General features: G+C 48.9%; 1 protein-coding gene across 3 annotated transcripts in view; it reads left to right on the top strand.

The window, feature by feature from the left end:
- Positions 1 to 15,927, top strand: part of LOC139275203 (stAR-related lipid transfer protein 13-like) — a 603,587-nt gene that overhangs the window by 521,808 nt on the left and 65,852 nt on the right. For all 3 annotated transcript variants that reach the window (XM_070892343.1, XM_070892344.1, XM_070892345.1), the window contains one exon: positions 5,308 to 5,379. In XM_070892343.1, the coding sequence (XP_070748444.1) occupies positions 5,308 to 5,379 (72 nt within the window). The remainder of the gene's footprint in view (positions 1 to 5,307; positions 5,380 to 15,927) is intronic.

Genomic DNA, 15,927 nt, shown 5'->3' with positions numbered 1-15,927 from the left:
CCTGTAAAGCAGCTTAGAGTTGGACTATCGCTAAAGGAACGTGTTGATGTCATTAATACTTTTTCCAGACTAGTTGGAATCCAGGAATAGCTTCCTCGGCAAGTCTGCCATGTTGCCAGCACCCAGAAATCTTTCAACAATATGGTGCTTGACAATTATTTTGCCCCCTTAGGATATAAATGGTATTAATTAAAATGTGTGAAGATAAACACCATTGATGAGATCATTGTGTAAGCCTTTGTGTGCACCTGGTGCCTTACAAGACAGCCTTTTTGATTAGAAAGATCAGTACAGATGAGAGGTCATGCATCCCATTGAATATAGAAGTGTAGGGCCCAAGTTTCCACAAGAATAAAAACGGGCGCCCCTCCGAGCTGGGCGCCCGTTTTTCGCGCCTAAAACGACGCCTAAAAAAATCCTCGGTATTCTCCACCGACTTACAGGTCCCCTGGCCCTCGGCGCAGCCAGCACGAGCTGTGGGGGGGCGGAGCCAGGTCCCTGCGCTGAAAACAATGCCGGGACCTCTGCACATGCACGCTACAGTCGGCACGCAAGTCAGGCGCCGAACTGTGTGGGAGGGGCCCGAAGCACGCAGCCCCTAGCCCTGGCCCAATGGCCTCACTGGGGCTGCGTGAATGAGGCTCCTCCCACGGCCAGCTCCTGCTCCCCCCCCCCCCCCCCGCCGACCAGACCCGACACCCGCTCCCCCCCCCACCCCGCCCCGACCCAACACCCACTCTTTCCCCCCCCCCCCCCGCCCCGACCCGACACCCACTCTTTTCCCCCCCCCCGCCCCGACCCGACACCCGCTCCCCCCCCCCGCCCCGACCCAACACCCACTCTTTCCCCCCCCCCCCCGCCCCGACCCGACACCCGCTCCCCCCCCCCCCGCCCCGACCCAACACCCACTCTTTTCCCCCCCCCCCGCCCCGACCCGACACCCGCTCCCCCCCCCCCCGCCCCGACCCAACACCCACTCTTCCCCCCCCCCCCGCCCCGACCCGACACCCGCTCCCCCCCCCCCCCGCCCCGACCCAACACCCACTCTTTTCCCCCCCCCCCGCCCCGACCCGACACCCGCTCCCCCCCCCCCGCCCCGACCCAACACCCACTCTTCCCCCCCCCCCCCCCGCCCCGACCCGACACCCGCTCCCCCCCCCCTCCCGAGACCCGCTCCCCCCCCTCCCCCGACCCGACACCCTCTCTCCCCCCCCCCCCCCCCCCCGACCCGACACCCGCTCCTGTTCCCCGACCCCCCCTCTCTTCCCTCCCCTCCCCTCCTCCCTCCCTCCTTCCCCCTCCTCTCCCTCTCCCTCCCTCTCTCCCCTCTCTCCCTCCCCTCTCTCCCTCCCTCTCTTGCTCAGCGGCACGAACAACTGCAGAATTCTCCCTGGCTGAAGCACTTTCACACAGGTAGGAAGATGGTTTATTTAATCTTTTCTTTGCTTATAAATGTTTATTCAGGTTGGATTTATTTGTATAATATTTGTAGAAGTATAAATAAGGATTTATTGTCGAATTTAATGAGTTACCTTCCCCCCCCACCTCGTTCTGGACGCCTAATTTGTAACCTGCGCCTGATTTTTTAATGTGTAGAACAGGTTTTTTCAGTTCTACAAAAATCTTCACTGGCGCCATTCTACTTTAGTTTGGAGTACATTTTCACTGTGGAAACTTTCAAATCAGGCGTCAGTGGCCGGACACGCCCCCTTTTGAAGAAAAAATTCTGTTCTAAACTAGAACTGTTCTACCTGACTAGAACTGCAGAAAAAAAAATGTGGAGAATTGCGATTTCTAAAATAGTCCGTTCTCCACCAGTTGCTCCTAAAAATCAGGCGCGAATCATGTGGAAACTTGGGCCCGTACAGTCAGCCCTTTTGACTCCAGAATTGTTGTCTTTATGACCGTATCACAGTATGGATCACTCTGTGTGAAGAAATGCTTGCCTTTTACCAGTCTGTGACTATGTCTCTGTAATTCCTTTCTCTGTAATCTCCTTCAGCCCTGCAACTGCCCAAGATATCTGAACTTCTTTAATTCTGCCCACTTGAGCATCCCTGATTATAATCGTTCCACCATTGGTGGCCGTGCCTTCTGTTGCCTAGGCCCTAAGCTTTGGAATTCCCTGCCTAAACCTCTCTGCCTCGCTACCTCTCTTTCTTCCTTTAAGACGCTCCTTAAAACCTACATCTTTGGTCAATCTTTTGGTCACCTGCTCTAATTTCTCCTTATGTGGCCTGGTGTTAAATTTTGTGGCTCATAATACTCCTGTGAAGCACCTTGGGATGTTCCACTATGCTAAAGGTGCTATATAAGTTGTTGCTGTTGTTATATTGCCTTCTAAAAGGCAAGTTCAGGAAGATGACAATGCTCCTTTAAATCATCACAACTTGTCTTCACGAATGTTCAGAGAAGACATTTGCCAATTTTGGCTTTAACAGAACTGATTAGTTACAACTGTGTATCTGCCTTGTGCATCACATCGATCAACTGTGACAGATCTGATTACCAGTTGTTGTCTATAGTGAGACTACAGTAGCAGGCATCATGATAGGGTGGTAGCACAGGTATGTTTAAGACAGGCCAGTGCTTCATCATCACTTCAGGGAACCACTGGGAATAAGTATGATGGAGCACCTCTCACCCGGGTTGACTAGAGGTCAGGATAACTTGCTGCAAACTCCAGCAGCTCCCAGGTAATGAACAGAAAGTGGGAGGGGGGTTGGTGGAGGCGGAGGTGGGGAGATATTCCCATTGCATAAGAATAGCTTTTTCCATAATCCAGAAGCGGGTTCGAAGACTGATGCTGCATATATTTGTATGGCCTATGAAGTCTAGGATTTTCATGTATTTCAAAGTGTAGTCATTTATAATCAACAGATGGTCAAACACTAGCAAAAGATTGTCAGTGTTTTCCTCAGGACAAATTAATTAGCATTTGAAACCGTGCTAGTCACTACATCAGCTGCAATTGATCTTTACGCGGTGTAGTCTCCTAGTTATGAGCAACACATAGAAACATAGAAACATAGAAAATAGGTGCAGGAGTAGGCCATTCGGCCCTTCTAGCCTGCACCGCCATTCAATGAGTTCATGGCTGAACATTCAACTTCAGTACCCCATTCCTGCTTTCTCGCCATACCCCTTGATCCCCCTAGCAGTAAGGACCTCATCTAACTCCTTTTTGAATATATTTAGTGAATTGGCCTCAACAACTTTCTGTGGTAGAGAATTCCACAGGTTCACCACTCTCTGGGTGAAGAAGTTCCTCCGCATCTCGGTCCTAAATGGCTTACCCCTTATCCTTAGACTGTGACCCCTGGTTCTGGACTTCCCCAACATTGGGAACATTCTTCCTGCATCTAACCTGTCTAACCCCGTCAGAATTTTATATGTTTCTATGAGGTCCCCTCTCATTCTTCTGAACTCCAGTGAATACAAGCCCAGTTGATCCAGTCTTTCTTGATAGGTCAGTCCCGCCATCCCGGGAATCAGTCTGGTGAACCTTCGCTGCACTCCCTCAATAGCAAGAATGTCCTTCCTCAGGTTAGGAGACCAAAACTGTACACAATACTCCAGGTGTGGCCTCACCAATGCCCTGTACAACTGTAGCAACACCTCCCTGCCCCTGTACTCAAATCCCCTTGCTATGAAGGCCAACATGCCATTTGCTTTCTTAACCGCCTGCTGCACCTGCATGCCAACCTTCAATGACTGATGTACCATGACACCCAGGTCTCTTTGCACCTCCCCTTTTCCTAATCTGTCACCATTCAGATAATAGTCTGTCTCTCTGTTTTTACCACCAAAGTGGATAACCTCACATTTATCCACATTATACTTCATCTGCCATGCATTTGCCCACTCACCTAACCTATCCAAGTCGCTCTGCAGCCTCACAGCATCCTCCTCGCAGCTCACACTGCCACCCAACTTAGTGTCATCCGCAAATTTGGAGATACTACATTTAATCCCCTCATCTAAATCATTAATGTACAGTGTAAACAGCTGGGGCCCCAGCACAGAACCTTGCGGTACCCCACTAGTCACTGCCTGCCATTCTGAAAAGTCCCCATTTACTCCTACTCTTTGCTTCCTGTCTGACAACCAGTTCTCAATCCACGTCAGTACACTACCCCCAATCCCATGTGCTCTAACTTTGCACATCAATCTCTTGTGTGGGACCTTGTCGAACGCCTTCTGAAAGTCCAAATATACCACATCAACTGGTTCTCCCTTGTCCACTCTACTGGAAACATCCTCAAAAAATTCCAGAAGATTTGTCAAGCATGATTTCCCTTTCACAAATCCATGCTGACTTGGACCTATCATGTCACCTCTTTCCAAATGCACTGCTATGACATCCTTAATAATTGATTCCATCATTTTACCCACTACCGATGTCAGGCTGACCGGTCTATAATTCCCTGTTTTCTCTCCCTCCTTTTTTAAAAAGTGGGGTTACATTGGCTACCCTCCACTCCATAGGAACTGATCCAGAGTCAATGGAATGTTGGAAAATGACTGTCAACGCATCCACTATTTCCAAGGCCACCTCCTTAAGTACTCTGGGATGCAGTCCATCAGGCCCTGGGGATTTATCGGCCTTCAATCCCATCAATTTCCCCAACACAATTTCCCGGCTAATAAGGATTTCCCTCAGTTCCTCCTCCTTACTAGACCCCCCGACCCCTTTTATAACCGGAAGGTTGTTCGTGTCCTCCTTCGTGAATACCGAACCAAAGTACTTGTTCAATTGGTCCGCCATTTCTTTGTTCCCCGGGCACTGAAACACGAGATTTCTATTTTGCCCACGGTCTAAATGGAATGCACCATTTTGGAAATGCTTGAATCTCACACCAAACATGTGGGACCCTGTCTGATTATCCGTGCTGTGACCATTTGATTTTTTTCCATAGTTTTGCACTGTTGTGTCGAGCTCTTTTTAGGTTCACAAGATGGCTGAGAAGTTAAAACAAAAGAAGAGGAAATTGGCAAAGAGAGTGCACTTTCTATCCATCATCTCCTATTCATCTTTTCACAAGCTTACTTGTACATTTTGTGCCAGCGTCCCTCTCAGCCAAATAGTCCAAAGCTATTGAAGGGTTCCTGTCATCGAATTCTACATTTCATTCACATTGTTCAGCTAATCCATTGAAGGAGCTTTATTCATTGAGAGCCACCTTGTTTAGCTGCCAGTGGAGTCCAATGCATATTTCTTTGAGGGAAGATACAATTGAGTGTAGTGCTTGTGTCTGAACGTTGAACAGTTTTTAATGTGCCTTTCACTTCTTTTCTTTTTTCAAGAGATTGAAGCCAAGGAAGCATGTGACTGGTTGCGAGCTGCTGGATTCCCTCAGTATGCACAATTGTATGAAGGTAAGTTTGGATATTGTCTCCTGTGACTAATATTTCCCCACATGCACAGTCTCGGATGTCACGCAAAGTGGATAAACAGTTATGTTAGTAAGGAAAATGCATCTCATTCCACACAACAAATCCAGAGCCGATCTTATTTGTCTCATTCTATTGAACTGGGGATCTTTTTTGTCGTGTATGAAATGATACAATGAACTCCGTACTGTGAGCCAGTGACTAGGTGTAACCTGGTCAGTCTTTAATGGCTTCCAGAAGTGAAGCTACAAAGGTGAAGTTCAGGTTATATATCGGGCCCAGCACAAGTGTACCTATGACCCTAGGACCTCCAACGGTAGTGCTCCCTGGTGGTGGGCAGACCTTATGTACATACATTACATCATTTCCCCCCCCCCCCTCGCCCCCCCAGTTCTTGGCACAAGTCCAGATTACAAGTTCAGACGGTCCGGAGCCCTTCGCTCCCTGGCTGACCGTCTCAGTACAATCCCAGTGCTTTCCAAGTCTCTCACGACTTGGGGCTGGACGTTGACCACAGTGGGTTCTTCTGATGGCCGGACGTGAGTTGGTTGGTCGTCTAAGCTCACGGTGTCTTCTTCCAACTGTTCCGGTTCGTCAGTGTATCTTAGCTTGATTTGATCAATGGGTTTCCTGCACATCTGCCAATTCTTGCGCTTAACCATATACATCCCGTTACCCTCCTTATCTATAACATTGCCCAGGAGCCACTTGGGCCCTTGACCATGGTTAAGTACATACACTGGGTCATTTACAGATATGTCGCGTGACACTGGCGCAGTCGTGATACCACTGCTGGTGTTGACGTCGGGTTTCGACATAATTGTTAAGGTCAGGATGGACTAGAGGGAGCCTGGTTTTAAGGTCTCTCCATCAATAGTTTCGCAGGCGGGACCCCGGTGAGCATGTGTGGCATTGTCCTGTAACTGAGCAGTATGCGTGACAGGCATGTCTGCAAGGAACCGTGAGTTACGCGTTTCAGGCTTTGCTTGATGGTTTGAACTGCCCGCTCCGCTTGACCATTGAACACGGGTTTGAATGGGGCTGACCTCATGAGTTTTATGCCATTGCGTTTCATGAACTCTTGAAATTCCACGCTCATGAAACATGGTCCGTTGTCGCTGACAACGATATCTGGCAGACCATGTGTGGCAAACATGGCTCTCAGGTTCTCAATGGTGGCAGTGGAAATGCTGGATGACATGATCACACATTCTATCCATTTGGAGTATGCATCCATCACAACAAAAAACATTTTACCGAGGAAGGGGCCCGCAAAGTCGATGTGGATTCTAGACCACGGTTTGGATGGCCATGACCACAGACGGAGCGGAGCTTCCTTTGGGGCATTGCTTAACTGCATGCAAGTGCTGCACTGATGCACGCATGACTCTAAGTCCGAGTCAATGCCAGGCCACCAAACATGGGACCTGGCGATGGCCTTCATCGTGATAATACCGGGATGCGTACTATGTATCTCCCGTACAAATCTCGCACTGCCTTTCTTGGGCATTACAACACGATTACCCCACAGTAAACAGTCTGACTGGATGGAAAGCTCATCTTTTTGACAGCTGTACGGTTTGGTTTCATCACCCATTTCCTTGGGGATGGTTGACCAGTTCCCATTTAGAACACAATGTTTTACAACCGATAGGGTCGCATCCTGGCTGGTCCAGGTCTTAACTTGTTGAGCAGTGACAGGCGACCCTTCACTCTCAAAGGCATCCATGACCATGAGTAGCTGTGCGGGCATTGGCGTTTCCATCTCCAGTGTGGGCAACGGTAACCGGCTCAATGCATCAGCGCAGTTGTCGGTGCCTTGTCAATGGCGAATGACACAATCATAGGCAGATAATGTCAGCGCTCACCTCTGGATGCGGGATGATGCATTGGTTCCGAGAACAACGATGTAAGCGGCTTGTGATCGGTTTCTAGCTTGAAGCGAAGCCTAAACAGGTACTGGTGCATTTTTTTTACCCCATGCTAAAGCCTCTTTCTCTACCATGCCGTAGGCTCTTTCTGCCTTGGACAGGCTTCGAGATGCGTATGCAACTGGTTGTAGTTTGCCTGACTCATTGGCTTGCTGGAGTACGCAACCAACCCCATAGGACGGATCACAGGTCAAAACTAAACGCTTGCATGGGTCATATAGTACCAATAGCTTGTGGGAACACAACAGATTTTTAGTCTTCTCAAAGGCTCTGTCTTGAAGTTCACCCCACACCCAGTCATCTCCTTTCCTGAGCAGCTTGTGCAAAGCATCTAATATTGTGCTCAATTTGGGTAAGAAGTTACCAAAGTAGTTGAGAAGACCCAGGAACGAACGCAGCTCTGTCACATTCTAGGGCCTGCGTGCATTTTTGCTGGCCTCTGTTTTCGCATCTGTAGGCCTGATTCCGTCTGCAGCAATCTTTCGTCCAAGGAATTTGATCTCTGGTGCCATGAAAACGCATTTCGAACATTTCGGTCTGAGTTCCACTTTGTCCAGACAACGCAGAACCTCTTCCAGATTGTGCAGGTCTCGGCGGTGTCACGACCTGTGACTAGGATGTCGTCTTGGAATACCATGATCCTGGGGATGGATTTCAATCGACTCTCCATGTTTCTCTGAAATATGGCTGGCGACGAACGAATGCCAAAAGGGCACCTGTTGTAAATAAACAGTCCTTTGTGTGTGTTGATGTATGTAAGTTTCTTTGATGATTCAACCAGTTCCTGTGTCATGTAGGCCGATGTTAGATCTAATTTGGTGAACGATTATCCCCCGGCTAGTGTTGCAAGCAGGTCATCAGCTTTCGGTAGCGGGTACTGATCTTGTTTCGAAACTCGGTTGATCGTGACCTTGTAGTCTCCATAAATTCTGACCGTGCCGTTGCTCTTTAACACTGGAACAATGGGGCTGGCCCATTCATTAAATTCGACCAGTGAGATGGCACCCTCGCATTGTAGCCTGTCCAATTCGAGCTCGACCTTTTCTCTCATCATGCGCAGGACTGCCCTGGCTTTGTGATGGATGGGCCTTGCGTCTGGGCCTGGGTGAATCTGCACCGTGGCTCCCTTGAAGCTGCCAATTCCCGGTTCAAACAGTGAGGGACATTTGCTCAGCACTTGAGCACAAAAATCAACATCCACTGATGACAAAGCTTTGATATCGTACCATTTCCATTTTATTTTCTCGAGCCAACTCCTGCCTAATAACGATGGGCCGTTGCCCGGGATAATCCATAATGGTAGATCATGAACTGCTCCCTCATACGACACTCATACTGCTGCACTACCGATCACTGGTATTTGCTCTTTTGTGTAAGTACGCAACTTCGCATTTATCGGATTCAGTTTGGGCCTCTCTGCCTTGGTCTCCCACAGCTTTTCGAAAGTTCTTTGGCTCATTATCGATTGACTCGCACCCATGACTAATTCCATGGATACCGGCACGCCATTTAACTTTACCTCCATCATTATCGGTTGGCTCTTTGTTAGGAACGCATGTACGCTATACACTTCCTCCTCGGAGCTTTCAAATGTCTCTGGCTGCATCGCTAGATCCACGCTGAATTGATCGTCATCCACCATGGTGTGTCGCAGCTCGCTTGCTCCGCTGCGGACATGTCCGCTAAAGATGCCCCGTCTTCGCACACCCTCTGCATACATACTGCCTGAAGCAGCACTGATGGGGTCGGTGATTGCCCCCGCAACACGTTGAGCTCGGATTTGCACCCAATGGCGGGCTTTGAGCGGCTCCCATTCTCGCATACGCAGTCGAGTAGGCCCTCGATGGTGAACTTTGAGCGGCTCCCGGTCTTGCAGACGCAGTCGAGTAGCCCCTGCCCTGTGCAGCTCTACCGGCCATTGATACAATTTTGTACACAGTACTTGCCGTGGAGTTCCTGTTTTGTCATGCTATCTGCTTCGTGCTTTTCTGCATGGACATGCAAGCCTGGGCTATGGTGATGACCTAGCTGAGTTCCGACGTCTCCGCAGCCAGCAGCTTAAGATCGCCTCGTGGTTGACCCCGATCATGAAAAAGTCACACAGCATGTCTTCCAACGCAGGCCTAAATTTGCAAGCCCCTGCAAGACGTCCCAGGTCGGTAACAAATGCCGATACGTCCTGACCATCTGGACGATCGTGCGTATAGAAGCAATATCTGGATATGAGGATTCCTTCCATGGGTTTAAGGTGTTCCCGAACTAGAGCACACAGTTCTTTGTAATCCTTTTCTGTAGGAAGAATAGGTGAGAGCAGATTCTTGATGAGGGCATAGGTTGTGGGGCCACAGACGGTGTGAAGAACTGCCCTGTACTTCTCTGCATCTTTGTCTTTGTTTAGGTCGTTTGCCACGAAATACTGGTCAAGACGATCTGTGAAATCTCCCTCATTGAATCTCTCGGGAATTCCAACAGTACTCGATTGTGCTGTGCTCGCCATACTTTTGCGTGGGTTCATATTTGCCTCGTCGCCAGTTGTGGTGTATGAAATGAAACAATGAACTCCGCGCTGTGAGCCAGTGACTAGGTGTAATCTGGTCAGTCTTTAATGGCTTCCAGAAGTGAAGATACAAAGGTGAAGTTCAAGTTATATACCGGGCCCAGCACAAGTGTACCTATGACCCGAGGACCTCTGAAGGTAGTGTCCTCTGGTGGTGGGCAGACCATATGTACATACATTACATTTTTTTAATGTCAAGAATTATTCAAACTTATTGACACAACTGGTTATTTCAGGAAATAATAAAGAGAGGTATTAATCCAAATCATTTGGAAAGGTAAAAAAAGAATATTGGCTCCCCAGTGGTGCAATAGAGAGATGCAATACATGATATGGTATTGAGCCACGAGGAGCAAGAAAGTCTAAGTTTGATCTCTGGTCTCTGCTAAATCAGTTGCTCTTGAGCAGTGCCGCACTAGATCTCCGTGTCCCCAGGGTAGGGAGAGGAATATTTAGCCTGGGTTCCTGCTCCTGATCACTATTCAGTAACAGCTGCTGGAAAGTACAGATATGTGGATGTCAGGAGAGGATCAGCAGCCAGAAGCTCACTCTTGAAACTCATGATTTGTGAACATTTTGTCAGTGCTTGCGCTTCACACAAGAAATGTAAATGTAGCTTTCTACATGATTCATTTTTCTTATTGTATTGTGACTATAAAAACAAAAAAATTCCCTCAAACCTCTGGACTTACAAGTGCTGGCAATGCTGAGTCACGACCAGGCTTAGTTTGTAGTCCCACTCATTGTCGTGGTTGCATAGCCTGTTGACACCCACTGTCTGAGCTCACACATGAAAAATGGCCACTTGAGTGAAGACTGTGAGCAACCCTGAGGCCTAGTGTGAATCACTGTCTTCAGGAGAGGAAAGGGGGGTAAATGGGACAGAGTTGGATGGGAAACTTCAAGAATGATGTGTACTGATTACTAGCACAAGCTTTAAAACTGTGTTTGCTGTTGTTGCATGTGCACTAGAGCATTATCTGCTTGCCCACCATGAAGTTGTCACTGTGACAGGCTCTGAAGGCAGACACAAATATTTGCGAGAATTTTAACAATGGGAATCTAGTTTTCAATACAGCAATGGGTTAAAATAGTCCAGGCCTGATTTTTGAATCAGTCAATGAGTAAATCAAACTCACCTCGCCACTCGCTTGGAGGTAAAATTGGGGCCCAGGTATTTACTCAACAAAATCCTGCTGTACTATAACATTTATGGAAATTAGTCTCTTGAACCAAAAGCTCTTTGAAGTAAAAGAATAAATCAGTCCTACCAAAGGAGCTGTGATTTAATGGTGCCCATGAGCACCTCTCACACTGTATAATGTCCTCGCTGACATTAAACCATATGCTGAAGGAGTGTTCATACCATGGGCCTGTGTGTGTCTAAAGCAGCTTCAGTATTCTGGGTATTTTGTTTGGTTTTGTCAGTAATATTGCACAAAGTTATGGTTATTCTGCAACGTTTTTACTAAAGAATTCTAATTGTATTCCAGCTCATTGACAATTTCATGTATGGCTATCTTTTCTGATATGTATCCATAGTGACTGGAATTTTAAGCTAATGCTCAGAAAGAAAGACGTATTTATATTGTGTCTTTCACGACCACCAGATGTTCCAAAGCTCTTTACAGTCAATGAAGTACTTTGGAAGTGTAGTCACTGTTGTAATGTAGGAATACAAGAGATTCTGATAAGAACAACTCGAAGACCATTGAGTGCAAAGTAAAACCATGCACTTGGCTCAGTGGCCCATCCTCACCTCAGAAGGTTATAGATTCTAAGCCCCACTTCAGAGTCTTGAGCCCATAATCTAGGCTGACACTTCAGTGCAGGACTGAGGGAGTAGGGCACTATTGGTGGTACCATCTTTCAGATAGGATGATAAACTGAGGCCCTGCATGTCCTCTCAAGTGGTCCTATTCGAAGAAGAGTAAGGGAGTTCTCCCAGTGCTGTGACTAACATTTATCCCTCAACCAATATCTCTTAAATGGATTATCTGGTCAATTATCTATTGCTTTGTGGAACCTTGCTGAGTGCAAATTGGCTGCCACCTTTCCCTACAATACAGCCGTGACTATACTTTCAAAGTAATTCATTGGTTGTGAAATGCTTTGGAATAACCTGAGGCATGAAAGGTGTTAAATAAATGCAAGTTCTTTCGTTCTTTTATTTGTGAAGGTTATTGATTTTGAAAAGTATACAGTGGGCGTGCGTAAGGGAGAATAAGGAAAACTGAAAATTCTGGAAATCGGGAACAAAACACAGTGCTAGAACTACACAGCAGGGGCACCAGAAATTCAGGTGCACTAGAAAGCTGCCACACCAATGAGTTTTGGGGTGCTACTTACCGCTGGAACTCCTGGTACGGTAAGTAGATCCATTTTTAGGACTTTGAAATGTTTTCAAAATCCTACAGGAAATGGATATTAATAGGGGGGGTGGGGGTGCGCCTGGATTCAAAGCCTGGCTGAAAATGGATCGGTCGGGGAATCCGCCGCTGTCAATCGCCGGTGGTGTCATAGTGACATCACAGCACGTGTGCGTCACCACGCTCTCTCCCCTCCATTAAAGGGGAGAGATGCTATCATTTTTTTTACTTTGGCCACTGGGCCACGAGAGAGAGTTTCAGCCGGACCAGTGGCGGCCCGGGGGCAGTATTTTGTCAGCAGATCGGCAAGTCAACCGTCAAAAATGTTTCCATTGCGGCCGCGGCAGTGGGGCCTTCCCCCTTAAGGGCAGCTGTGCTGCTGGGCTGCACTCAGTGCGGAGATGGTACACCGGCAGAGAACCCTGCCAGGGGGCACCGCGCGGTGGGGGAATCGACGGATCCAGGTGAAAATCGATGGGAAAGTATTTTTCTTGCTTTTTTATTTTCATTGGCGGTGCAACCACTCGGGCGGGATGGGGTCCAGGCCGGAAAATCCCCAACCAGAATTCAGGTCGGGTCGGCCTGTTGACCCCAAAGCGGCGGCCATTTGATTTTTCGGATAGGCCGCCGCAAACAGGCATTAACGGGTCTCTTTGAGGTCCTGAATTTCGGCCCCATGGTCTGTTAGCAGTTTTAAAAGATAAAAGACACTTTAACTTTTCAGCTTCATCACACCAGCGGTTATACCTGAAACATTAGCCTGCCTTTTCTCTTTACAGATGCTGGCTGGCCTGCTGTGTATTCTCTGATTTTGTACAAGGGGAGGTGTGTTTGATTTTTCTAGGTGATTGCAGCACGAACCTGGTCTTGACTGGAATTTTAGGATACCTGCTTTTGGCCATTACCATGGCGACAGTATTTTAAGATGGCAGTTACTTGCCACAGGATATCATTCTCATTTTCAACGTGATGCGTGCAGCACATAATGAACACGCTTCTTTCATTTCCTGTAGCTGTTTTTTTAAGTGTTCACTGTAATTCAAAAACTTTTTCAAAAGGGATATGTTCCCAGGCTGATTCTTTCCATTAATTTTACTCCATGTGAGAAATGGGTTTAATATTAGACCACTCCTATTTTTGCTGCAGTGTGTACCATCTATAAGATGCACTGCAGCAACTTGCCAAGGCTTGTCAAGAACATAAGAAATAGGAGCAGGAGTAGGCCATTCGGCCCCTCAAGCCTGCTCCGCCATTCAATAAGATCATGGCTTATCTTCTACCTCAACACTTTCCTGCTCTATCCCCATATCCCTTGATTCCCTTAATATCCAAAATTCTATCGCTCTCGGTCTTCAATATACTCAACGACTGAGCCTCCACAACCCTCTGGGACAGAGAATTCTAAAGATTCGTCATCAGCTCCGAAACAGCTGACGTCCACCACCTTGAAGGACAAGGGCAGCAGACGCATGGGAACACCATCACCTGCAAGTTCCTCGACATGGTCCACTCCATCATGACTTGGAAGTATATCGCCGTTCCTTCATTGTCGCTGGGCCAAAATTCTGAAACTCCCTCCCTAGCAGCACCGTGGGAGTACGGTCACCACACGGACTGCAGCGATTCAAGAAGGCGGCTCACCAGCACCTTGTCGAGGGCAACAAGGGATGGGCAATAAATGCGGGCCTTGCCAGCAATGCCACTTCCCATGAACAAAAAAGAAATGTCAAAACTAAATTGCTGAGCCCCCAAACATTGAGTTAGCAGTATTAGTCTACAAATGTAACTGATGTAAGCTGCTGTACAACACCCTGAATTTCCTTAGCTACACCCACGGTATACTCTGTAAAATCAATACATCATGCAAATGTATAGTTTTACATTCCACTCAGCATCTTGAGGTGTGGAAGAGATCAAAATGTTTGACTGTGGAGCCAATTTAAGATCCTTTGGGATCACCTCTGGTACAGCTACTTTCCAGTCAAGGTGCATCATGGACTGGTGAGGGATTGTAAATAAAAATAGAGAATGCTGGAAACGCTCAGCTGGTCAGGCAGCATCTGTGGAGAGAGAAACCGACCTGAAACGTTAACTCTCTCTCCCTCTCCACAGATGCCAGCATTTTCTGTTTTTATTTCAGATCTCCAGCATCTGCAGTACTTTGCTTTTACTGAAGGATTATGGAGGGGCACGGAAGCCTTTCTGCAGTTAGTTTTTGTCCAGACTCCTGAAACACGAGTGCCTCTGGTGTTCTGTGTAAAGTGCACAGTCACGCACTGCTCCAGGGAACCCGCCCAGTCACGCACTGCTCCAGGGAACCCGCGCAGTCACTCACTGCTCCAGGGAACCCGCGCAGTCACGCACTGCTCCAGGGAACCCGCACAGTCACGCACTGCTCCAGGGAACCTACCCAGTCACTCACTGCTCCAGGGAACCCGCCCAGTCACGCACTGCTCCAGGGAACCCGCACAGTCACGCACTGCTCCAGGGAACCCGCCCAGTCACGCACTGCTCCAGGGAACCCGCCCAGTCACGCACTGCTCCAGGGAACCCGCGCAGTCACTCACTGCTCCAGGGAACCCGCGCAGTCACGCACTGCTCCAGGGAACCCGCACAGTCACGCACTGCTCCAGGGAACCCGCCCAGTCACGCACTGCTCCAGGGAACCCGCCCAGTCACGCACTGCTCCAGGGAACCCGCGCAGTCACTCACTGCTCCAGGGAACCCGCGCAGTCACGCACTGCTCCAGGGAACCCGCACAGTCACGCACTGCTCCAGGGAACCTACCCAGTCACTCACTGCTCCAGGGAACCCGCCCAGTCACGCACTGCTCCAGGGAACCCGCACAGTCACGCACTGCTCCAGGGAACCCGCCCAGTCACGCACTGCTCCAGGGAACCCGCCCAGTCACGCACTGCTCCAGGGAACCCGCCCAGTCACGCACTGCTCCAGGGAACCCGCCCAGTCACTCACTGCTCCAGGGAACCCGCCCAGTCACTCACTGCTCCAGGGAACCCGCCCAGTCACTCACTGCTCCAGGGAACCCGCCCAGTCACGCACTGCTCCAGGGATGATCATAGGCAGTCCCTCGGAATCAAGGAAGACTTGCTTCCACTCCCAAAGTGAGTTCTTTGATGGCTGAACAGTCCGATACGAGAGGCACAGACACTGTCACAGGTGGGACAGACATTTGTCGAGGGAAGGGGTAGGTGGGGCTGGTTTGCCGCGCACTCCTTCCGCTGCCTGCGCTTGGCCTCTTCTTGTTCTTTGCGTTGAGACTCGAAGAATTCAACGCCCTCCAGGATGCACTTTCTCCACCTCGGGCGGTCTTCGGCCAAGGTCTCCCAGGTGTCAGTGGTGATGTCGCACTTTACCAGGGAGGCTTTGAGGGTGTCCTTATAACGTTTCCACTGTCCTCCTTTGGCTCGTTTACCACGAAGGAGCACCACATAAAGTATTTGCTTCGGGAGTCTCTTATCTGGCATGCGTACTATATGGCCTGCCCAGCAAAGCTGATCGAGTGTGGTCAGTGCTTCAATACTGGAGATGTTAGCCTGGGCGAGGACACTGATGTTGGTGCGCCTGTCCTCCCAGGGGATTTGCAGGATCTTGCGGAGACATCGTTGCTGATATATCTCTAGCAACTTGAGGTGCCATCTATACATCGCCCATGCCT

The sequence above is a fragment of the Pristiophorus japonicus genome, chromosome 10, assembly GCF_044704955.1.
Source record: "Pristiophorus japonicus isolate sPriJap1 chromosome 10, sPriJap1.hap1, whole genome shotgun sequence".
Lineage (NCBI taxonomy): Eukaryota > Metazoa > Chordata > Chondrichthyes > Pristiophoridae > Pristiophorus > Pristiophorus japonicus.
The sequence above is the reverse complement of the archived record's forward strand: the minus strand, read 5'-3'. Positions and strand labels throughout refer to the sequence as shown.